At 44.5% G+C, this 24159-nt stretch overlaps 1 protein-coding gene across 1 annotated transcript in view; it reads right to left on the bottom strand.

The window, feature by feature from the left end:
* AK7 (adenylate kinase 7) overlaps positions 1 to 24159 on the bottom strand; it is a 66697-nt gene that overhangs the window by 3651 nt on the left and 38887 nt on the right. The window contains exons 7-16 of the mRNA XM_010987627.3: positions 21450 to 21538; positions 19341 to 19431; positions 18386 to 18463; positions 17183 to 17332; positions 14392 to 14520; positions 12032 to 12161; positions 7470 to 7598; positions 7159 to 7230; positions 4426 to 4623; positions 966 to 1186 (exon numbers count right to left, since the gene is read on the bottom strand). Coding sequence (XP_010985929.3) covers positions 966 to 1186; positions 4426 to 4623; positions 7159 to 7230; positions 7470 to 7598; positions 12032 to 12161; positions 14392 to 14520; positions 17183 to 17332; positions 18386 to 18463; positions 19341 to 19431; positions 21450 to 21538 — 1287 coding nt within the window. The remainder of the gene's footprint in view (positions 1 to 965; positions 1187 to 4425; positions 4624 to 7158; positions 7231 to 7469; positions 7599 to 12031; positions 12162 to 14391; positions 14521 to 17182; positions 17333 to 18385; positions 18464 to 19340; positions 19432 to 21449; positions 21539 to 24159) is intronic.

The raw sequence follows: 24159 nt of genomic DNA, 5'->3' as shown, positions 1-24159 counted from the left end.
AATATTTGTAGAGTGTTCGCTCTGTTCCAAGCACTGTTTTAGACTTTGGATATACAGTAGTGAACCATGTAGATGAAAATCCTTGTCCTTACGGAATTTAAATTCTGTGCAGGGAAAAGACAACAAACAAGATAAATACAAATAAATAAAACATATAGTACTTCAGGTAGAATAAGTGCAAAGAGGGAAATTTAAAGGTACACAAAGGGATATGGCATGTTGCTGAAATTTTAAAAAGAGTGTCCAGGAAAGGCCTCATTAGAAAGATGACTTTTAGCAAAGACTGGACGCAAGTGAGGTAGTTTCTCAGATGGTGCGTGGCTTAAATGCACTGGGAAATATTTGAAGCAGCGAGGTCACAGAGGACCTTGGGGGCCACAGTAAGGACTTTGGACTGTCACTACCGGTGATGGACAGCATGTGAAGAGTTCAAACACGGGATGTATTTTAGAAGGATCAGCTGGCAGCAGCATGGGGACAGGCTGGAGATGGACCAGGCGGAGCTGGGAGACCAGCGAGAGGGCACCGCAGAATTGTGGTCAGAAGAAGTGGAGCCCTGTGGGTGGGCATGAATGCTATTTTAGGAGGCAGAATAGGTAAGACTCAATGATTTGGAGAAGGACGGTGGAATGAGGCTGACCGCCCAGGTTAGATGGGTAAGTGGAGGAAAACCCAAATGAAATCATAAGGTCGGATCACAGCATAACGGTACATGTTTATAGGGATGTGAATTGCTAAACTATGTCAATGGGTGGTTATTATCATTATTATTTACACTAAGCAAAAGACCATGGGCATCTTTTTAAAAATGGTACATATGACAAAACAAACAAAACAATGGGAAAAAGAAATTTGTTTGGGGGTATTTCCATGATGTTTCTCTATTAGTAGGATGAGAGGTGCAACAGATCTAAATGGCTTTACCAGTCCCCCCCACACACACACTCGCTCATGCGCACACTCACCCACTCCTCCCAGCGAGCAATCTTCTCTGCTGTCTCCATGGCCTCCTTGTGCTCTCGCTCGGCCTCCTCCATCGCCTCCCTGGCCAGGCGCTCCTCCGCAGCCCTCCGCTCCTCTTCTGCCTTTTCTTCATCCGTTAAACCGTAATTTCGAGGCTCCCCAATCTCTTTGACGAGCAGTTTGATGGCAAGTCTGTTCTGAGCATCTTCAAGTCTTTCCACATCTTTAAATACCAGGAGGGAGGGAGAGATCAGCACAGACTTTTTAATATTCTGATCCTGCCTGCAATATATTCTGAGACCATAGGCAGGGAAAATTCTTTGTTATGATCACTTTGTGATGGTAAGTCATGTAAATTACCATAGAGGGGGTTTCCTTTTCTAGTTACTAGCACAGTTTAGAATTTCCAGTCTCACTGGCAAATATCAGGCTGGTATCTGGGAGTCACAGGGAGCAAGGCTGAGGCACAGGACCTTGAGCTGGGACAACCACTGCTGATCTGAGTGGACACATGGGGATATGGACCTCCTCAAGGGGAATGAGTTCTCTTATTTACAGAACAGAAATAGACTCACAGACCCAGAAAACAAACATGGTTACCAAAGGGGAAAGGGGGGAGGAGGGATAAATTACGAATTTGGGATTAACAGATACACACTAATACATATCAAACAGATAAACAACAAAGACCTCCTGTGCAGCACAGGGAACTACATTCAATAGCTTGTAATGACCTATCATGGGAAAGAATCTGAAAAAGAATAGATATACATATGTGTGTGTGTATTACTGAATCACTTTGCTATACACTTGAAACATTGTAAATCAATTAGACTTCAATTTTTAAAAAAAGGAATGAGTTCTCCACCCCTGGAAGCAATCAAGCAGAGGCTGGAGCCCTTCAATCGGGGGTTTCCACAGAAGGAAAGAAGTGTGGTGCTTGCTGGCGGCTGGGTTGGGTGACCTGCAGGTTTCTTTTGTTTTCTGTTTCTGAGAATCAATGATTCTGGGATACATTTTCAATTCATAAAAAATTTAACCATTTCAGTTAGCCTAGTTGAATAGGAAAAACTCCAGAATATTTGACTAATGTTAATATTAACACCAGAAGAAGAAGGGGAGGGGAGGGAGGGAAAAGGTTTGTTGGTGACAAGAAGTTCCTCCACGAAGTCACTGAATAGTAAATTCTACACCAGTGTCTGGGGTTTGCTTGGAAGGTGTCTGCATAGAAGGCTAAACAGTGGACGCATTTTGGTGCCGAGCGCCCCCAGACCTTCCTCGAGGTACCTGCTCCCCCAGCCCCTGCGCGCAGCCACTGCTGTGCTCCCTCCCCTGCCCCAGGTTCGTACTGTGTCACCTTGACCTAGACTAGAGGCACAGCCAGGTTCTAGCACGGGAAGAGGGGAAGAGCAGGGCCAATGCCTCTGTGGGTGAGCAGAAGCAAGCCCATGAAGAAGTAAAACAAAACCAAAACCAAAACCAAAACCCAAAAACCCTCCTGTTGGCCACTTCCTGGTTGCCTGAGCTCTGACATTTAAACGTATTTCCCTCTGGCTCCTCTAGTAAAGTAATCACAACCTTGATGTGCTTGAAAGTGCTCTGAAACATTTTTGAAAAAGCTCACTTAGGGAGAAGACAGTCACAGAGAACACTGCTGCCTACAGGATACTTCGGCCCTGACCCTGGGGTGGAGGAGCTGCAGATTAGCTGGGGGTGGCACCTGACCGAACCATGACCTCCCACTTGCTCCTATAGGAATGTGGAATTAAGACGGAAACAGTCACATCCGGCTGTGGGCCGGACTCCCGATTTAACACGGATACTCCCGGGCCGTGGGCAGCCCTGATCCACCACGTGGGCTGGAGGAGAGAGCCAGATCCCGGTCCAAAGAGCGAGAGAGAAGAGAGACGCTGAGAGCAAAGTGGAATCCAGAACTGTGGAGAGAGGATGCAGGTGTGAGCATCCTTCCAGGGCCAGTTCCAGACCCTCCTGAGGCCGGGCTACCTTCCTGACCTTGCCCCCTCCCCCACGCCCATCTTCGTGATACATTTCTCCCCCTTGCTTTTACGTTATTGCCCTGTTGTCAGTGTGGCAGTGAGGCCGAATGTATGATGGGTCACAGAGTGAGGCAGGAACACAATGGTGGTCGTTCATCCCACCCCATCATCTCTGTCTTTCTCCACATTTCTCCCTGGGGCTCTCCTGAGCTTTCCGTAACTAATTTTGTGGGCCCTATGGAGAAGATGACAGTCACTATTTTTATGACATTTGTTCACCATTCTTCCCTAATTCTCTAATTAAATAGGGTAAACTGCTTTCCGTATTAGCAGGGGCTAATCCTCAGCTTCTATATATAGAACATGTGTCCAACACGCACAGACATGTCCAGATGAGGGCAAAACCCAGCCTCTTCTGAGGGTGCAAAACAGAGAAGAATTTGCAGATTTATAAATTGTGTTGTCTTTTCATTGCTTAATAGCACATCATTCTATGTCTTAGTATTGGTACTAACCACAAAATTAATTCCTGGTTGTTGAACTCTTCCAATATCTCTTACCCCACCATTTGGAACAACTCTACAGCCAGAGATTATTCTCCTATTTCACAGATGAGCACACTGAGGTATAATCAGACCTGGAATCCGCTGTCTTGCCTCATGCTGACATTATCGCTTCGCTCTAAGCCTCCCAATACTCCAGGACCCAGATGCTGTCCCAGATGGCTCTTGAGGATGAAGAGAGGCTTGGGGCGGCCCCCAAAGTCAGCCCAGCTGCTAAGCTTCCACCAGGCTAGGAGTTTCTCCCCAACCCCAAGGAAGAGGAGGTGTCAAGATCCAGAAAACCAGAGAGGAAGTTCAGGGGTTCACCAAGCCAAGGGGAGGAGAAACAGCTGCGACATATGGGATCTGGAGCCAGGAACAACAGTGAGGGCCGAAATGTGGATGGGAGACCGCACTCACTGGGTGCTCGCTGTGTGCTGCGTGCTGAGCGCTGAGTCAAACGTTTACGGGAAACGGGAGAAATGAGATGAAGAGCTATTTGATTTCTGAGTAGCTAAGGAGTGAGCTGGCTGTTCTGAAGGCCAGGAGGGGTCTGTGAAGGGCAATGGTGCCTGACAATGCTATGGGGACACTACGCTGCCTCCAAGGACACTGGGGAAATGACCCAAAGCAGCCAGCAGCAAACACATATCTTTGAAGTGCCCTTAAAAAAAAATGCCAATTTGATGTTCAACTTCATAGTACATCCATATGTTTTCATACAATGGTAACACCTCCCACACCACCAAATCCTCAAGTAGACAACTCCCCTGCCTTATCGTGTGACTTCCTGTGCCCTGGGCACACGGTGTACTTCCCCGCCCTCCCCCAGCACCATGACAGGGGTGCGCCAGGTTTGCTGGGGGTCCTGACCCTGGGCAGTGGTGTTCCACATTCACATTATCCTTGAGTTTATCTCATACCAATATGTATTGGGTGGATTTCAAGTTCATCAAAATAGTTTAAGACAGTCTCATCTTCGGTATTGATGGCCCGGTAGTTGCTCAGAGCCCGGAGGAACTGGTCCTGGTTGTAGTGGGTCCCCGCCACGATGCTCTCGGGCAGATTTATCACCCGCTCCTTCAGGAACTCATCCGAGGCATCCAGCGAACAAACAAATTCTGGAGAGGAGAGGCTCATGAGTTAACACAATGACCGTGGGGCTTCCAAGCAGGTGCTGGTGGACAGGCCACTGTTCAATCTAAATGTCTGGTTACCAGCTGGGACCTCCTGTTGCCGAAAAGGGCCTGACAAATCGGCCTTCTTGCTGCCTCTCGTGGACGACAGATACATGCAAGGCACCTGTGTTTCCAGGGACCACTCTATGAGGCCCAGTCAGTTGGTATTCTGTGAGACCTACTATTTTTCTTTCCTTCTCTCCCTCCCTTCCTCTCTGCGTTCCTTCCTTCCCTCCTTCCTTTTAATAAAAGCAGCAGAAATTGTAGATACAAATCTCTAGTAGTCCTGTGATGTCCATCACCAGCCTCCCGGCCAGTCCTCACCTCGCCAGTTTTCTAGTACAACATCACAGGCTCCCAGACAGACTCATGGCTATGAGAAAAGCTTTGATGGCCAATCTGCCAGATTAATAAAAAAACAGTAAACAGTTCACTTTGAGCGAGATCACACCTCATATATGCAAGCTAACCACCCTCTTTACATAACTCACTCACCAGGTCAATATTTCTCCTGCCTTAATTCATTCCAGGGCCAGGACCAGGCAACTAGAGATCAAAGCCCTCTGCAAGTACTCAAACTAGCCAATCCTTAAAAAACAAAAACAAAAAACAAAAACAAAACTGTTTATTTTGCCCTGCCTTGCCTTTCCCATGGAAACCCCAAGAGAGGCTGTGTGCTGACTCTCCTCTGCCTCCTGACCAAGCCTGGTGCTTCCCCATGTGGCCCTGCGTGGTTGCCATGCCCCCTTCTCTGGGAAAATGTAATAAATTCTTTAAACAGCATTAGCCCCTCAAGTTGTCACTCAGTCACTTCCATAAATTAAAATCCTGCGGATACAAATGAGACGATGATCTGATTTCTTCCAAGAAGACAGAAAACATTGACAACTCCCAGAAAGAGGGTAATTTATTAAGAACAGACTAAACACTCCAAATAAATTATATTTTAGACATGTTTGGACCGTATCCAACAAAGAGAGGGCAGCCTAGTGGACCAGGTTTAAGAATTATGCATCATTTTACCTGTTTTCCATTTCTTCATCTTAGGGAAGGGTTTCATTAATTCTGGTTTTTTGGAGGCAGTGGCATGAGAAGACTTGCGTTTGAGTTCAAGCCGTCCCATCCACTGGCAAAGTGGACTTGGATAAGTCTCTGGGCTTCAGGTTCTAAATTAGGTCAACATGGGAGTAATTCCTGCCTCGCAGGCTCGTGAAAAGCCTCAATGAGCTCCCATGTCCGGTAATGTCTGGTGCATGACCAGTGCTTAGTTGAGCTGAATTTTATCCCACTGCCTCCACAAGAACATGAGGGGCCATGAAGGGGTTGGCAATGAGGGACTTTTGCCCAGAAGAGAGAAACTCCCATAACATGGACAGACCTGGTTATCTAGAATAATCAGTTTCAGTGGGAAATCTGAGACAACCCATCCCTTTGGAGTTTCATGGATTTTCATGCTCCTGTCACAAGTTTCAGGCAAACTCTAAATACCCATCCCTAAGAGTGACCTCACCCTGGTGGTCTCTGCTGCATCACAAGCTGTGTCTGGACCAGGAGGAGGAGAGGATGACAGCCGTGAACCCACTCTCCTGGGGACTGTGACACAGTGAGCAGATCCTTCCAAGTTACAACCCTGGGCTGAATTATTGAAAATAGCTGTTTTTGTATTTACCGTACGACCAAACCATGATTATACCTCATCCTCATGCAAACTGATTAAAAAAACTGATTTAAAAAAAAGTTAAAGTTCATGGCAACATCACAAGGAATTCCTGCTAGGGACTCAGCAAATCTTTTTCGTGGAGTAAGTTGTTTATGCTTCTCTTTCAGGGGTATGTTGTGAAAGCCTAAATATGTAAAAGAATAAACTTGCTGTGGAGTTCAGGAACCGAGAAGCTTTTTCCTGCCCAGTCTCCATTCTGGATTCTTGAATGTCTTTCAGAAAAGCTGGAGGCGTCATCATCCCTAGCACCTAACACAGAGCGGGAAGGAGGGGCAGTGATCTCGCCCCTGGTGGTCTTGCCGAACGACTCAGAAGTCAGGGCACTGCTCAGCACAGGGAAGGTAGCCAATATTTTATAGTAACTACAAATGGAGTATAATCTTTTAAAATTGTGAATTACTGTTATACACCTGAAACTTACATAATACTATAAATCAACTGTACCTCAATTTAAAAAAAAAACAGGAAAAAAATTCAGGGCACCAACAGATTGGCTAACCTTTCGTTCTGCTACTGGAGGAAATAGCAGAAATGAATGTTCTCAAAGGGATTTCTGTTCATTTCAGCTTTAATATCTCTAATACTTACCCCAGTGTATTCTTTAATTTGGAAGTTTGATTTTAAGTGTAGTGTTTTAGTTTTTTCCTTAAAAAAAAAAACACCCTACTTTATTAATATCAAAAAGATTGTTTTGGTACAAAAGAGATATCAAATGGCATTCCTTTAAGCATGACCTTGTAGAAATGTTTGTAACTTACCAGGTATGATTAATTTATCAAAGGGAAGCATTTTGCCTCTGAGTTCCTCCTCCTCCTCCTCCTCATCTTCTTCTAATAAAACAAAATACACACTGTTCTGTTTATTACATCCTATTACTAAGGTAGCTCAAAAAATTTAAATATTTTAACTAGCAGTCACTAATAAAAACTAGCCATAAATAGGAAAGCATGTATTTTAGATACAGTCTCTCTGATTTTTTTTGTTTAATTGTGACTATTATTACTCTGAACAATTAAGTTCCACTTATCTGAGTGTAAACATTCAAAACAGAGGGAACACCCAAACTTACGGTTGAACAACTCTTTGGCTTGATCATAGGTCTTTGGGAATCCATCCAAAATGTAGCCTTGATTCCTGCAAGGCATGGATTTTAGCTTTTCTTTTATAAATCTAATTATATATTGATCTTCCAGTCGGCCTAATAAAAAGAAAAAAAAAATTCCTGCGCAGTTACCCTCTACATAGGGCTTACATTCTAAAGTCATCTCAAAAAACTGTGTAATCAAAATTACTACTGAAAAAACCTCATTTTTCCATCAAAGTGAAAAATGTACTTTGTATTTCGAACATGACGCATGAATTCTGACACCCAGTAAAGTAGGAGAACCCGGTCAGCTTGTCTGCAAGAAAGAACAGAAGCAAACACTGATGCCTGGACTTCCAAAATGGTCCTCTGTCATCACCACTTTCGGGTGAAGTTGCATGAGGAGTAAGTGAGGAAATCCAGAGTGTTCTCACTTGCCAGCAGGGTTCACTCAATTCTGTTTTGATATGGTGCTTCTATAACCTTAACACGTAATAATAAATCTTCTGTTGTGAGATTTCAGGGGAAAAGTACTCATGCATGCTGCTGCCACGCAATTTAGTAATAGTAGGTGCTCAGCAAGTATTTGTGGCATTTGGAAAAAAAATCAAGTTTGATCTTGACCGTTAAAGGTACTGTTCTCTTTAAGGCTGCAGAAAGGAGTGCGGCTCCCCTGCCCCCTGTCTTTGCCAGTCAGCATTTCAGACCTTGGCCCCACTGGACGGTTCCCTCTCCAGCTGTGAAGCCTGCAGTTGCCTGAGGAAGGTGAGGACAGAGGGGTTTGTTCTAAAACTGCACAGTGGTTTGAAGACAATATGATGTAACTCCTCCAGAATATTCATCTATCCTTCCATTCTAATTATTGAACAGCTACCATTTCTAAGACGCAGCCCTGCCCTTACACGGCTTAATGTATATTACAGTAACGCAAATTTGGTGAGTTTGAGAAGTCGATCTCCAAAGCTCGCTCTAGGGTAGCACTACACTTCCAGTTTATCGGTGGTTCTATAATATGAAACAGTTTGGGGCCTCTTTGTGCCACTCTATTAAAGACAATAAAATGATCTAATTAAAATACCTCTCCTTTCTTCTACCTTTCATTGTCACACGAATCATTAAGCAGTAACTGATGCAGAAAATAATTGTGTCTTTCAGAAATTGAAATAGTACGGAAGAGACGAAAAAAAAAAAAAATCAAAGGTGTTATTAGCATCATGAAATTCCTCAAAATGATTTGACAGTACTTCCCAGGAAGGTTCAAGACGGTGTAAAGAAATAAAGCCAAATTTTAAAAATGTTAAGGAATCCACTAATATCCACAGACGAGTTTTATTTAAGCAGTCTCTTTTCAATTTTCAAAGGCTTCCTTGTTAAGGAAAGGCACGTATTCGGAAACCTAGCCTCAGTCCCCTTGAAGGCATCACTTGGTTCATTTCAGGCAGTGTTTGTTGCCATTCATTTCTGTTTGCTTCAGAACAAAGTTGTTCAATATGCAAGAAGGGGGCTGGAGCTGCCATTTAGGATAATCATGGACTGTGAGTACACAAAGGGCCAAGCCCTGGTCCCTTTCTCAAGAGAACTGTGACCTCCTGGAGGAACACCCATGACCTTGGCCGGCGGTGAGCATCTTGGAAGGGGACTGTCACTTCTGCCTTAAAATGAATGAGCACAGCCCTCCTAGATAGCCTTGAAAACATAACACTGCTTTTTTTTTTTTTTAAATATTAAGTCTATCTTTCAAATAACAGTAATATTTAAAGTGCTAATATAAAGCCATATTCATAATTACAAAACCACAGTTTAAAAACAGAGAGCTGCAACCAAGGCTTTTCAAATAATCTATGCACAGTAGACACTACAAAACTGATACATTCACATACATTTCCCAAATCCCAACTTTTTATTTTCAAACTCACAGAAGAGTTGAAAGACTACTCTAAGGATCACTGGGAATCCCACCAAATAGATTCAATAATGCCATGATGCTTTTGAAATACATAAAGTGAGCAAAGAGAATCTAGGACTAGTGCATTTCTGTGATTTAACCAACGCCCTGTTTTGGCTGTACGGTCAGAGGCCAACGGGGGCGGAATGGTGAACAGACTAGAACACGGAGGTGCCTCGCTGGGGGATGGTGAAATCTGCCTGGCTGGAATCATCAGAATCGTATGATAACAAGTTGGGTCATGTGAGGGAGAGGTGAGTGGACCTCTGTGTCCTCGGGCTGTGAAATTTGTACGTAGGTCCGAGCTGTGGGTTCAAAGGTCTTGTTTTGTTTAAACGTAACTAAGGTCTGTGTTCTAGTTTCAGGTAGATATGAATAGGAAGGAATTTTAAGACAAACTTGAAAAAAAAAAAGTACTTTCCTAAGGGAAAAGGGGACTGACTGAACCATTCTAACCTTGTAGTAAGGGGTGGGTGAGCATCCTGACGGGGGGAGGGGAGAGGGCAGGGGTGCTCGCTGTTCTGAAGACTCTCCCTTCCCCAGAGACCACTACCTCTGCTCCCTCCTGGTCTCTCTCTAGACAGAGGCTGCTGGCTGAGTTTGGCCTCTCTTGCATCTGTGGGAAGGACAGAGTCTCCTGCCAAGGACAGGTCCTTCTTAAGCTCGGGCGATGTAGTGACTGTTCTCAACCTGGCACTGTCTCTACTATAATTCTTGTTCTGTGTGGTCATCTCCCTGGACCTGAAAAGAGACCAGTCGGTACTTTATATCATTCTGTTACACAAAGTCCTTGGCTAAGACTTTTGGGTCCTCTCAAAGACCGGTTATATGCTTCTGTCCATAAATACTATGCAGTGTGTTTGCCATGTCCTGCTAGCCTGAGTACGAGATGTTCTTGCCCCTCCTCTAGGGGTGCTGTTGCTCACTGCCCCCAGTGCCCTGTTTCTGGCCTTTATACTCCAGGCTTAAGGTGTCTGTACACATGACCGCAAAAACCTGGGGATTCCTAAACCCCTAGTCCCCGCCCCTTCATGTGGCCTTGCCAGATTTCCTTCCACAGGTGTCTTCACAATGGACTGTCTCATATTAGGTTTTTTCCTTCCCCGCAGTGGGGGCCAGGATGCTCTTAGACTCTAAAACCAAGATGGTGACCCCCAACCGGGCCAGGGGAGGCAGAAGTGTCAAATCTCAAAGTGTTGATCTGGGTTTTCTGTGGACCATCCTTTTCCTCTGGGAAATCTCTCTGGGACTCTAAATTCCATTTCCTCCTGGCCCAGACTCAGTGTAAGTGGACACTCAGTGTATGCAGACAAAACTGTTTTCCCCACCCTGTAAACTAGATGGGAGTGGCCTCGGGGGAAGGAGAGGCGAAGGGAGAGGGGTAACCAGGACTTCAGGGGAGGGTGTGGAGGGGCTAGTCCTTGAAGTTGAGTAGCTGGGAAGAGGACTGCCTGGAGGGGCAAAGGGTGGGGTGCCCAGAGACCAGGGACCAGGGAGGGCAGTCTAGAGTGGGGTCTCGGGAATGCAGAGGGCGGTCCTCAGGGGGAGAGTCTGTGAAGGGCCCGCAGAAGCACATCACCCAGAAAGACCCACGCTGTCTGTCACCAGGGCCAGTTTACATCTCTGCCCTTCTTCCGTAATCCCGCTTGCCCTAGCCCAACCCTGGAGGATCAGAAACCAGCAAGATGGGAAGAGGAAGAAGAAAGAAACCTGACAGACTTGCTTGATAGACCGAAGAGGGAAGAAACCCTCCACTGGGTAAGCGTCCGGACTTGGCTACACGTTGGACTGCTCTACGGCCGATGCCAGTATGACCAGTTTGTTGGAGGATCTCAACTACCTAGGTATAAAAATAAAATGGTTTTCTTTTTCTACTAACAGCTGCCGACTGTTTTCCTGCTGGGTAGCAAGCTCCCTTAAAGACATGTCAGTTCAAAACCTACTTGGTGATTACCTGATTGGAATGGACTTCTTACAGCATGAAGAAACACAGAGGCCACTTACTCATTATCTAAGAGAATTGCAGGCCTGAAATTCCATCCAAGGGTGGGGAAAGAATGCACCCAGAGTTTGAACTTAAAGTGACACCTTACTGTGATGCGTAGGTTCAACAAACTGGTTAAAATTACCATGCAAGCAAGAATATTTTTCTATTTATTTGTATTTTTTCCTGCATGAGTTACTTATTGGCCCAAGTTGTTCATCTATTTTTTTCTATTCAGGATTTAATGATTTTCTGATTAGTTTGCCTGAGTATTTTATACACTAAGGATATTAGCTCTGTCATATTGGTGGCAAATATTTTTCCTGGTTTGTCTTTTGCCTTTTAATTAATGTTTTTTTGATGCTTTTAAAATATTTACCACCACACAGTTGATGTTTTTTAACACTTAGACAGTTCTTTCCCATCCTATAATCAGATAGTCAACAAAATGTTAATGGTGATTTTCCACTGGGGATTGAGATTATGAATGGTGTTTTTTTGTGGTTGAGATTATGAATTTTTTTTGTGGTTGTTGTCATTTCTGTATTTTACTTTTAATAGCAAACAAGCAGTTTTTTTTATTACAAGGACAGCACAGCCACGTTCTGTGTGTGCTACCTGCATTCTGGTCCATGCTTTCCTTGATGCCATCTAAGAGCTCCTGAGCATCCTCCACGTTCTCCTCCTCTTCCTCCTCTTCATCTTCTTCTTCTCCTTCCCCTACGTCTTTAGGTGTGACGATTGCCTCCTACATACCACAGGGATATTCAAATTGGATAATGCCCTGTATTGATTGGCTGCCTGTAAATCATCTGGCAAGTGATCCTGGAAAGGGCTGATACCCAAACAGGGGAGGCTCTCAAGGACAGGAGCACAAAGGTGGTCAGGATGGTGTATCTACAAAGATGGATGAGAGCCTCGGGGTTTTTCTTACTCTGTTTTAGGAGAATAGTCTATTTCTGTGCAAATGCCAGAATTGCTTAAGAATCAACACTTTTCTAGGTACCAGGCTGGATCTTACTTGAAGGTAACACATTTTGGTGAAATCAAGACTTATAATAATCATTTATGACCCTTGAACAACATGAGTTTGAACTCTGTGGGTCCACTTATACTTGGATTTTTTTCAGTAAATATATACTTTTTTTTTAAGATTTGAGGCAATTTGAAAAAAGTCATAGGCAAACCATGTAGCCTAGAAATATCGAAAAAAATTAAGAAAAGTTACATATACCATTAATGCATGATACACACGTAGATGCTAGTTTATCCTTAAGTAGGCATAAGCGGAGTGATATTTAACATGAAATTAATCACATGTTAGTTTTCTTACTGTTTTATAACTTTGCTTTCAAAGAATTTTTGAAACATTTGGTACAGTATGCCCTGCTCCCTCATACTTAGAGAAACTGTTTTAGCCTATCATCACAGCTAAGTTTTTAAAAAAATGTAACAATGTTTCTGATACTGTATTATGAATCTGACTATATTACTTTATGCCATAAAATTTTTATAATGATTCATTCATTAGTGTATAGGCGAGGCTACCGTGAAACAACTGTATTGATTATACTAGGCTACCATAAAGCCATCAATCATGCTGCTGCTACAAATGCTGGTAGCAACACTTGAATTGTCATACCTGTAAATAAATGTGAATTTCTTTTTCATAAAAAAAAGTCATTTATGGAAATGTACCTCAGGACCTACCATTTCCAATAAAATGATAAAAAGCACTTAACTGGGGGGAAGGCGTGATGGCAGAGCACAAGGGATGTTCAGGGCAGTGAAGCTGCTCTGTATGATACTGTAATGGTGGACTCATGTCAGTATACATTTGTCCAGAGCCACAGAATGTACAGCAGCAAGAGTGAACCCTAATGTCAACTATGGACTTTAGGCAATAATGATGTATGAATGTAAGTTCATTGATAGCAGCAAACGTATCACTCTGGTAGGGGAGGCTGATAATCATGATTGGGGAGGCTGAGTGCGCAGTGGGTAGGCGATGTTTGGGAAATCTCTGCACCTTCCTCTCAACTTTGCTGTGAACCTAAAACCACTCTAAGAAAATAAAGTCTTTTTTTTTTTTAAGCTGTTGATAAACAGTCTGATGATACCCTGAGAAACATACATCAAGAATAAAAAAATCTGGGTGTATATTTAAAAAACCAAAACCACACCCTAATATTCATAGCAGAATTATTTACAATTATCAAAATATGGAAGCAACCTAAGTGTCCATCAACAGATGAATGGATAAAGAAGATATGGGATATATATGCAATGAAATACTACTCAGCCATAAAAAGAATGAAATCTTGCAATTTGCAACAACATGGATGGAGCTGGAGGCTATTACGCTAGGTGAAATAAGTCAGACAGACAAAGACAAATATTGTACGATATCACTTAAACGTGGGATCTAAGCAATACCACAAACCAGTGCACATAACAAAAAAGAAACAGCTACAGAAAACAAACTAGTGGTTACCGGTGGGGAGAAGGAAGGGCCTGGAGAGGCTAGTAGGGGTAGGAGATTAAGAGGTACAAACTATTAGGAATATAGCCAATACTTCATAATAACTATAAATGGAGTATAATCTTTAAAAATTGTGAATCACTGTATTGTATACATGTAACTTATATAATATTATATGTCACCTATACTTCAATTTAAAATAAAGAATAAAAAAACCTAAAAATGATCCAGTCAACAGAGAAGACACAAGATTTATTTTGAGCAACAGCTGGGGACAGACTAAATTTTAAGGGCCACTCGTGACAGATGCTTCTGTCTCACAGAGGAAGCCCTGCGGGATTCCGTGTTTTCATAACTGGAGTGAACAACGAAATCCCATTCAAAGAACACTTCTTTGCAGGATGCCAGGGAAAATTAGTGAATCCTTTATTATAAGACTAAGGAAAAAGCCTTTTTAAAATCTAAAAACTCCCAGGAAAGTAGTTAAAAGCGTTACCAGTTTGGCTATGGCCTCGGAAACGACGTCCCTCAGTTTAATGTGATGCAGTTTGTAGTGTTTGGACAGCGCTTCACCAATGCTGGACTTCCCCACAGCAGGAGGGCCGAGGATGCAAATTTTGATCGGCTGGAAGAGGAGAATAAGCATTATACACGGAGCTCTGAACGATGTGCAGCGAAACTGTGTTTTACTTCCAGGGTGAGCCCTTTCAAAGTCTCAGGATCCTGTGGGCTGACTCTCACTCCTCCACCAGGACTCCAGAGTCACTTCCTTCTGGTGTTTAGTGAGCACCTACTGTGTGCACTGACCTGGGCCTGGGGGACACAACACTCAGCCAGATGTGCTCAGGGGCACCTTAAAAGCACTAAAACCCAAAATACTCGAGCCTCACAGGCTGCCAGTTCCACGTGTACAGTGTTACTCCTGTAAAGACAGCAGAGAAACAGAACTTCTGGTCCAGTGTTGAGGGTGCTTAATTCATTGCCTCATGAATATCATTTCTGGACTAAACTTGGTCTCTAATTATACTTTCCTTTTTAAAACAGTTAATTTATTCTAGTTTTTTAAAAAATACACTCATTTAAAAAAAATCCACCATTTCTTCTTCTGAAAAACTTGCTTAAATGCTTAAGAAGCTTGTCACATTCATAGCTGGTGAGCAAATGCTTATTTCTAACAGAAACAAGAATATCAGTGACAGTCATTTTTTTTTTAAAATGATCTAAACAGTTGTGGAACCGAGGCCCCTGGAATTTTGCAAGGCAAATTTTTTTCAATTTTAAATTAAAAACTAAAAAAATTATGCCCATGAAAAGAATTTCCATGGGCAGAGGGACCATATGCTTAAAGATTACATCATTTCATGCAGGGAGTTGGTTGTCGTTATTAAGACCATTCGTCAGGCGACGAAGCCCAGGCTGTGAAGGGCAGGAGCAGAGACACTGCAGGGGGCTGGGTAAGGTATGGTGGACACGCGTGGTCTCCTTGGCTTAGGGGCAGGCTCTCTCAGGGTGATGGCCACGACCAAGATGGCAGTCAGTGGAGGGGGCAGGGGGCAGGAGAGCAACTCTGGAGCTGAATCTTAATGGACAGGGCTGGGCTCTGCGGTGGGCGTGGTGCATACACTGTGGCCTGCGATCCAGCTGTCCAGCTGAGCAGGTTCAAGTGTGTCCACACATCAGGGGAGGATCTGTCTCCTGGGCTAGGCTCACCTCATCCGGGGACAAAACCGGATGGTAGTTTATCCATTATTTATAGTAAGAAGTCTGGTTACCCCTGAACTCAGAACACTCCAAGCGCCACGTCTGGCGCAGTGACCCTCCAAGGCTGACACGCACAGAGGCTGGCTTGATGAGCCTGAGTCAGAACAAGGAGAGTTGGATGGATGGACTGCTGAGGGGTATCCGGCCAAGGTGGCTTGATGCATCTGCCCCTGCACGGGGATGACTGCACCTTGCTAAAGAAACTGAAACTGCGGAAGCCCTTGGCTTGAGGCTCCATGTTGCTGGATGTCGCTGGTGTGGCACTGTCTCCATTGCCCTTAGTCATGTTTCCTGTTCTAGGCTCCTATGTTGACCAACACCCCCAGGGATGGACAGACTCTGTTTAATTTTCAGATGTGCTTACTCCGATCACGTTCTTTCGAGTTTTGCTAATTAGGAACCATGTGGCCTCTTTGAGGTGTCTTGTTCCAGCTCAGCTCTGTGTGCTGCTTGACAGCTGACCCTCAGAGGACAACACTAGTCTAACCCCTGGGGTAGCTGTGTGCCTCAGGATGATCTCCAAGCACAGCCATCATGGGTGTTCCAGACGCTTAAAAGGGTCATTGTTTCTTTTGCAAAGTGGTACATCTTTTACTTATTCTTCACAAGGCGTGCTTTCCGGGAGAATACAGTTCATAGGATACAATGGCGACTGGACTTGTTCACATGTGGTATTTCCGCGGACAATGGCAATTACAACTGTGAGGGCGCCTGTGACTCCTAGACTTCAGTTTTCAAACGCTTCTCACGTAATACCCACTCTCATCTTTGGCATGCTTCCCTGGGATAAATCCAAAGATCTGGGCAACTGCTGCATTTACCCATTTCAGAGAGCAGGGTGTGGAGGCTCCACAATTGGACGGGACATTCTAGCTAAGTCTGTATCCTAGCTATGAATCCCTGATCTGCTGTGTGACCTTGAAGAAACTGCTCCATCTCTCAGAGCCTTGGTTTCCTCATCTATAATATGGAAATAAGAATATCTGAGGGCGGGTGGATATAGCTCAGTTGCAGAGTGCATGCTTAGCATTCACAAGGTCCTGAGTTCAATCCTCAGTACCTTCATTAAAAAAAAAATCTACCCTTAATAGTTATGATGATTAAAATGACCAGCGAATCCCCTGGCCAATAAGAAAGGATCAAATAATCAGACTTCACTTCCTGTCTACCCTTCTCTCAGATGTACACCCAGGGATGAGACAGGTAGAGCAGTAAGGTATCTGATATCTTCCCTTCCAGAGACAACTCTGTGACCATCAGTCTGAAACTTACTACCATGTTTGATTTGTGTCAAGCATAGCAATCATCTGCGTCAGCTTTAAAATTTGTAATAGTCGATTGGCAAGGCTTCATAGAATATAGAGGTAGACTGTCAGACCTGGATCAATGTGTCAACTTTGAGAAAGAACTTGAATTTTGAAATTTGGACATTTGGAAAAGCATGTAGTTTCATTTGTGTAATTACACTAGAAGTTTCATTTACTTTGCTTAGATTAGAAGTTTAAACAGGAAGCGGCTGTAGTTACCAGTAATCGTCTGCTTTGCTTATACTCTTTGAGGACACTGTTGATGTTCTCCACGAATCCCGCTCGGGCGACCCATCGAATGTTAAAATTCTCCTTCACAAAGAGCGCTTCCATTCTCAAGTTGACCAGTAAATGGTCAATACACTCTTGCTAAGAGATAAATGAACATTTGTGAATTGCCTTTTGTTCTCCCTCTTGACAGTTTTAACAAACCAAAATCACTGAGGTTACTAATGAAGAAATAGGTACACATTTACTAAACATGAACGTCAAGTAGTGCAGCACCAAGTTTTGACAGAGCACCTGCTGTGACACTCCGTGACCCCAAACTCCCCGCACCTGCTCTCTCGTAGTTACACAAGCAGCTCCAAGAGCAGGGAGACCCTGGGAGCCCAAGGGGAAGGTTTCTTTTTCACAAATTTTAATTGCATCTATTTTGTGAGTAGCGCAATCAGATGGTTCAAAATCCAAAAGAACAAGAAGTAGGGGGGACAGCATTCCCTTTGACTCCATCACCACCCACCCACCTCTGCTTCTCAGAGGGAACCGATGATTTCAGAAACATGCCCCAATGCAGTGTTTCGCCGCAATTTATTCCTAAAAAAAAAAAAAAACTTATATCTTAAAACAAGCCAGAGGAATGCACTGACGAGTAAAACAGTACTTGTGTTGTTGTAAAGGAATCAGAATCTCAGTCTCCTGTTTGAATTTTAGAAAGAGGCCAAAGAGAACAATGCCTAGTGTCTTACAGTATTTTATACACCCGAGAGCTTTCCAACACGTTTTCTGACCACAACCTTTGAGGGTTTTCCAGAAGAGAAAAGAGACTCACAGAAGTGAAGAGGAAGTTGCTATGGGATCGAATGCCCAGCTGTGCCCAAGGAATGGAAATGAGCTTGGAAGTCAGGTATTCTGACACCAAATCCCTCGAGAACGAATACCTTTTAATTTTAGTGTCACTACTTAGGAAATAATTTTGAAGCAGCGTATAGACGCAGTTGTTTCTGTTTGGTATAGTTTTGAACTTGAAGTGAATTACATCTTCCTTTAAAGGGGGGCCACTTTCTACTTCTCTGTGAAATAAGTCAAATAATTACAAATCGATAAGAAACATGTCTGAACTTTCTTCTCTGACCAAAAGAGAAGAAAAGAGTAAAAAATAAAAATTTAAAAAAAAAAAAAAAGAATCTCTTATATACTGACTGTTAAGTCCTTGGTTAGGAAAGCATTTTCTCTGGGTACTTTCTGGACTTTCCCAGGGCCGGTACTTCTACTGATGCACTGTTAGAGAAGAAGAGAAATATTATTTGGTTGACCTAAAAGATTTTAATATAAAACTTCTCAAGCGAATGTAAACATAACTGAGTACCAAAAAAAAAAAAAAAAAAAAATTTTTCCCCAAAGCAACGGGAGAGTGCATGGAGGGTATTCACTCGTTGATCTAGTCCACAAATACTTAACAATCTCCACTGCATGCCCGGAACTGGAGCGAGGGATGAGGAAGGACCACTCCCTACCCTCAAGGAGCTTCAGTCTGAAAAGGGAGGCGGCTATGTATACAGATGATGGTGTGTAATGCTTGATGCTGGGAGTACAGAAAAGAGGTGCCTGGTCTGCATGGGAGGTATGGGATGGGGGCAGGGAGGGTGCAGAGGAACACATCTGGGCTGAATCTTAAAGATGAGTTGGGGATGGCCAGGGGAAGGGCAAGAGAAGGCTGCACTGGCTGGGCTAGCTGGGCGACAAGGTGACAGGTGGCTTTAGCCAGAGTGGCCCCGACTGGAGAGGGGGCCCTCAGAGACCCAGGGCTCCCGGAAGCTTCCAGGAGCTTTGGTGAACCTGATCATATCAGCACTTTGGGGCAAAGGTCACAGATATATTTTAGTATCTCAGCATGTGATTTGTGAGTGTCTGAGCCCTGCAGTGTTTTCTGCTCCCCTCTGTGCATCCACTGGAGAAAGGCCATTTTGGTTGTTAATTTCCCAATACAGATACTGCAAATGCAGGCAGTGAGCTTGGTTTTAAGGATCCTCTATTTTAGGGGTGCTCAAACTTGTCAGCACTCCTGATTCCATAATTATACTTTGGTGGGAGGGTGGGATGGGGTGGGTAAAACCACTTAAGAGACGCCATCCAGTGCAGGATGGCACAGCTGTACCTTGACCAAGTCTTCCAGAGTATGAATGGACTCGTCCACGGCAACCAGGTAGTGCAGCTTTGGCACGTGGTCTATTATGTTTTGAATCACTCTGCAGACCCAAAGGGAAAATCGTCAGCAGAGGGAAAAAATAAACCAAAAAGTGCAGTGAAGTAGGATTCACTGACCGCCACCCCAGGGGCCAGGCCCGGGGTTTGGTGATGTAGTCAGTGATCTCGCTTCATTTTGCAACAAGGTCAGGGTTGGGTGACGGTCTGCACTCTACAGACGAGGAAGCTGGTGAAGAGTTAAGTGATGTGTCTCGGGCTGAAGCACTTCTGGGAAGGCGTAAGGTGGGTGGGTGGGGATTTGAAGCCAGGTCTGTCTGGCTCCAGATTTGCCCGGACTTCAAGCCTAGCTGAGCCCCACAGGACCTGCGTGGATGAAGTCCGCTCGCCCAGCGGCTTATCTGTCTCACGGCCGTGCTTTGGGGTGGATGTTTCACAAAGCGAGACGCAGATTCAGAGAAGCTGTGGCTCCATAAATCACACAGCGTGGGATTAGCTTCGCTTTCCTGCCCTGGGTTCATAATGAATGATTGCCGGGGGAGGGTATATCTCAGCGGCAGAGTGCACGCCAAGTATGCACGGGGTCCTGGGTTCAGTCCCCAGTACCTCCCATAAAAATAAGTAAATAAGTAAGCCTCAGTACCTCCCCCCTTAAAAAAAAAAATGAACGATTGCCAACATTTCTGAGCGCATAACAAATGAAAGGATCCCAGAGAAACAGCAGTGAGGTCTGTCACAGGACTGGCCATTCTAGCTACATCTTACCTTCCTTTTCTGTCAAATGAAAATAAAAGAAATGCACCTGTCTAAACATCTGGGCACATTTGTTTTATATTACTTCTCAGAATACTTCCTCTTTTAGCATCTTTCTTTGTTAAGTATTTGACCATCTTCAAGAAACCTGTAGGAAAAAACTGCTACCCAGTGGGTTTGAGTCCTTCTGTAACGGGAATAATTTAAGACTCAAGGACTGCGCCAGAAATTAACACAACGTTGTAAGTTGACTATATCTCAATTAAAAAAAAAAGAATCAAGGACTAATGCTAAGTCTTTTTTTTAAATAACATGTAATTCTTTCACATCTTTGAAACCTGGTAACGTAGTAATATAAAATCTCTGCAGAAAAGAAGCCTCACTTTGTCCAGGGTAAATGGAAGCGATCTAGGTTTTGTGTGGAGTCCGAAGCTTAGACAATTTAGGGGATCCTTCTTTGAGAACAATAATAAAAATTAAGTTTAGGGAGATGAAAAGGATCCACACAGGGGAGGGGCCCTGAAGTTTAAGCTTCGTTGTTTCCCAGTAAATCTGTAAATCTGCCTGGGGTTGAGACTAATTGACTAGTGGCTGGTGGATGAGAGAAGGAGGGGGAGTTTAGGAACTGGAATCCCAGGGAAGTGCTGAAACTGCCCCCTTCTGTGGGGTGAGCCCGGCGGAGGGGGCTACAGAATAAAACCCTGGAACGTGAAATGCAGACTTGATGAACCACAGATAAAGTGAACCCTCTCTGACCTAGTGTTTAAGTCAGTGTCTGCAAAGAAGGGTCCTCGGGCCTGTCTGAAACAAGGTGGGGATACTCTGTGAGTGTGAGAAACACGTGTTAACTTCACCTACAATTGCTCAAAACAAAGCAAAACAACCCCCCCCCAAACTGCCCCCAAAACAAACAAACAAGTAAACTTCCTGTTTAGAGTCCACAACTTTCTGGAATTCACATTGGTGGGCTGGACATATCACTCTCATCTGGGACAAAGGACCAGGTCCCCAGAATGCACAGAACGAGTTCTCTTCCCAAACTGGACGACGTGCTGCTCAGCGGATAAAGTTTCTGGAAGGTGAACCTGGGTTTGTCAGAAGTGTGGCGCTTTTACATGATGGACACAATTCCAGCAGGTGCAAAGTGAGGAAAATGAAAATACCTTCTGCTGAGGGTTGTTGTGAAGAACGAGTACTATAATACGGGAAGGGTCTCGGCGCTTGGTAAGTGCTCAGTAAATGCTCACTCATAAACAAACACGGTAGTCAGTTCATGCTGGGGAAGTCATGACTCCGGGGGAACACTTACCCTGCTAGATCAAGAACATGAATTGCTGGAACCACATTTGTTCCATCTCCAAAAACTGGTAACGCGGGGACCTCACCCAACCAAGCCATCTAGAGGAAAGAAAGGCAAAGACATGTGTTCCCCCAGTTACGTGCGCATGACTATTACAGCTCCAGACAGAGCCCTAGACCGGGGCATCCAAACCACCTGTCCATCTGATGAAGTGATTGCCTCGCGACGTTTGGAAATCAGTTCTGATGAGCTTGAGCTGCTGACCAGATCCTGTCAGGAGGAAATAAAAAGTGCAACCCCAGGGCTGAAATGCTTTTCCAGAAATCTATAATCTCAGCATCTTCAGTCATCACCCCATGTTAGCTACACAGAAAGACAACACTTTAGTAGGCATGATGTCTTTAGTTCTCACAAAAATGAGAATTCATGTTAAAAATTACCCCCACTGTAGACGAAATGCTTAGTCTATAAAGTAGCGTTCAGGATCTCACACTTCTGATGAGTCCCTGAGCCTCAAATCCTTGTCTTTTCTCTTCATTAAGTTTTTCAGTGAATAAATAGACAGACTGGGCACTGTTTAACTGTCAAGGACTAGCTTATTTTAAATTGCTTTTCAAGAGTGAAAGAGGTAAGGGTAGGGTCCACAGCAGACCACCAGGTCTTGTGAAATATTTTGGACTTTGGGAAACCATTTAAGGGTTTTAAGCAGTGACATCACATTATAAGATTTGCTTTCCTTGCCTTGTGAAGGAATGACGGGAAGTAAGAGTTTAAATGGAGAGATGGAGGCCATGACATGTGCGGACTAGCCTGTGGTGGGGAGCTGGGGGCATTGCTGGGTTGCAGAGAAGAGAGATATTGAGGAGGCTGACTCTGCAGGACTCGGGGATCTCGTGATGGATGACAAGGAGGGAGGAGCTGGGTTCTGGTTGGTGCAGGTGGGTGGAAGGTGGTCCTATTTTCTGGGATGGGGCCCTGGAGGAGCTGCAGGTTTGGGGGAGATTGTATGTCCAGTTTGGATTTGTGAAACATCCAAGTTGAGGTGCTGAATAGGCAGCTGAATCTACAGAGGTAGAACTAAGGGGAGAGAGTCCCACTGGAGACTTAGGTTTCAGAGTCATTGGCATCAGTCATGGGATTGAACAGCCCAGCCCAGGGAAAGAGTGTAGATGCAGAAGACAGGGTCTAGGGCAGAGGCCTGGAAGGCCAGCGTTCAGTGGTTAGGTAGGTAAAGAGTATCTGGGCACGGATGGTGAGAAAGAGCTTTCTTCAGCTTATCCTCATCAGCTGTCATATCTCTCACATTAAAAAACCAACCAGCCAAGCAGGGAGGGTATAGCTTCGTGGCAGAGCGCATGTTCAGCATACACAAGGTCCTGGGTTCGATCCTCAGTACCTCCATTTAAACAAACAAACCTAATTACCTCTGCCCCTACCAAAAATTAAAAAATTTTAAAAAACAACCAATCAACCAACCAACCCTTTCCTGACTACACTTCTAGCTCCTGCCTTTTTTCTCTGCCCCACTTTAGAGCAACATGTCTCGAAATATTTCTTTATTCTCACCATCTCCACTTCCTCTCTTCCCCCTTCCTCTTGAATCCACTGCTATCAGGCTTTTGTCCTACCCAATATCCAGGTCAATTCTCTGGTCTCATTTGATTATCTGCCCTATGTGACATGGTTGGTCATTATTTCTTTTTAGAAACACTGTTTTTGCACGTGGATTTTTCCACACTCCAGCCTTGATTCCCCTCTTACCACACTGGGCACCCACTCCTCAGCCGCCTTTCCTGACACCCTCCCAGGCTCCTCATACATCTCCAACTGTCGGAGCATCCCAAGACTCAGTCCTCAGACCTCTTCCCTTCTCCATATTCATTCTCTAGGTGATGTCATCCAGTCCTATGGTTTTAAATACCACTCATATGCTGATGGCTCCCAAGATTCCCTCTCTAGTCCTGACCACCTCCACGATCTCCAAACTCATCCGTCCAACTCCCTCCCTGCTCAGTACCTACCCTGGGATGTCAGCCATCTCAAAGTTAACATGTCTAAAGTGGAGCTCCTGGACTTCCCGATGATTGCCCAATGCGCCCTAACCTATTCTATTCCTTGTTCTCCCCATCTTGGTAAACGGCAACTCCATGCTTCCGGTTACTCAGACTAAAATCCTTAAGAGTCTTCTTTTTTTCTTGTCACTCTTATATCCAAGCTTTGGACCAATCCCATTGACTCCACTTTCAGAACATGTCCCAAACCCAGTCTCAGTATCTCCACCCAGGTCTTAGGCACTACCCTGCCTGCTCCTGCTCTTGCCCCACTAGAGAACATTCTCAACTCAGCAGAATAACAGAGTTACCCCTTCAAAGGTTATGACAGATCTGACCACTTCTGTGTTTAAAATAGTCTGATAGTTTCCCAATCCACTCAGAATAAGTGGTCGTGGGCTGGGCTCCACTTGACCCCTCCATCGCCCCATGACCACGCCGCCACCATCCTCTTCTGCTGGAGCCGTGCTGGCCTTCTCGCTGCTCCTCAACGCAGCCAGCACACTTCTGCCTCGGTTCTTTGCTCTCCCAGCGCCCACTGCCTTTCCACAGGAAGGAAATTAGCCAGTTCCCCACTGCCTTTCACTTTCTGCTCAAATGTTACATCATTAGAAAGGCCTTCCTCAACCAGCATATGTAAGACATGACCTCCCAACCCTCCCCTGGCA

This window comes from Camelus dromedarius, chromosome 5 (genome assembly GCF_036321535.1).
Source record: "Camelus dromedarius isolate mCamDro1 chromosome 5, mCamDro1.pat, whole genome shotgun sequence".
Classification (NCBI taxonomy): domain Eukaryota; kingdom Metazoa; phylum Chordata; class Mammalia; order Artiodactyla; family Camelidae; genus Camelus; species Camelus dromedarius.
This window is presented reverse-complemented; position numbering and strand designations above follow the sequence as displayed.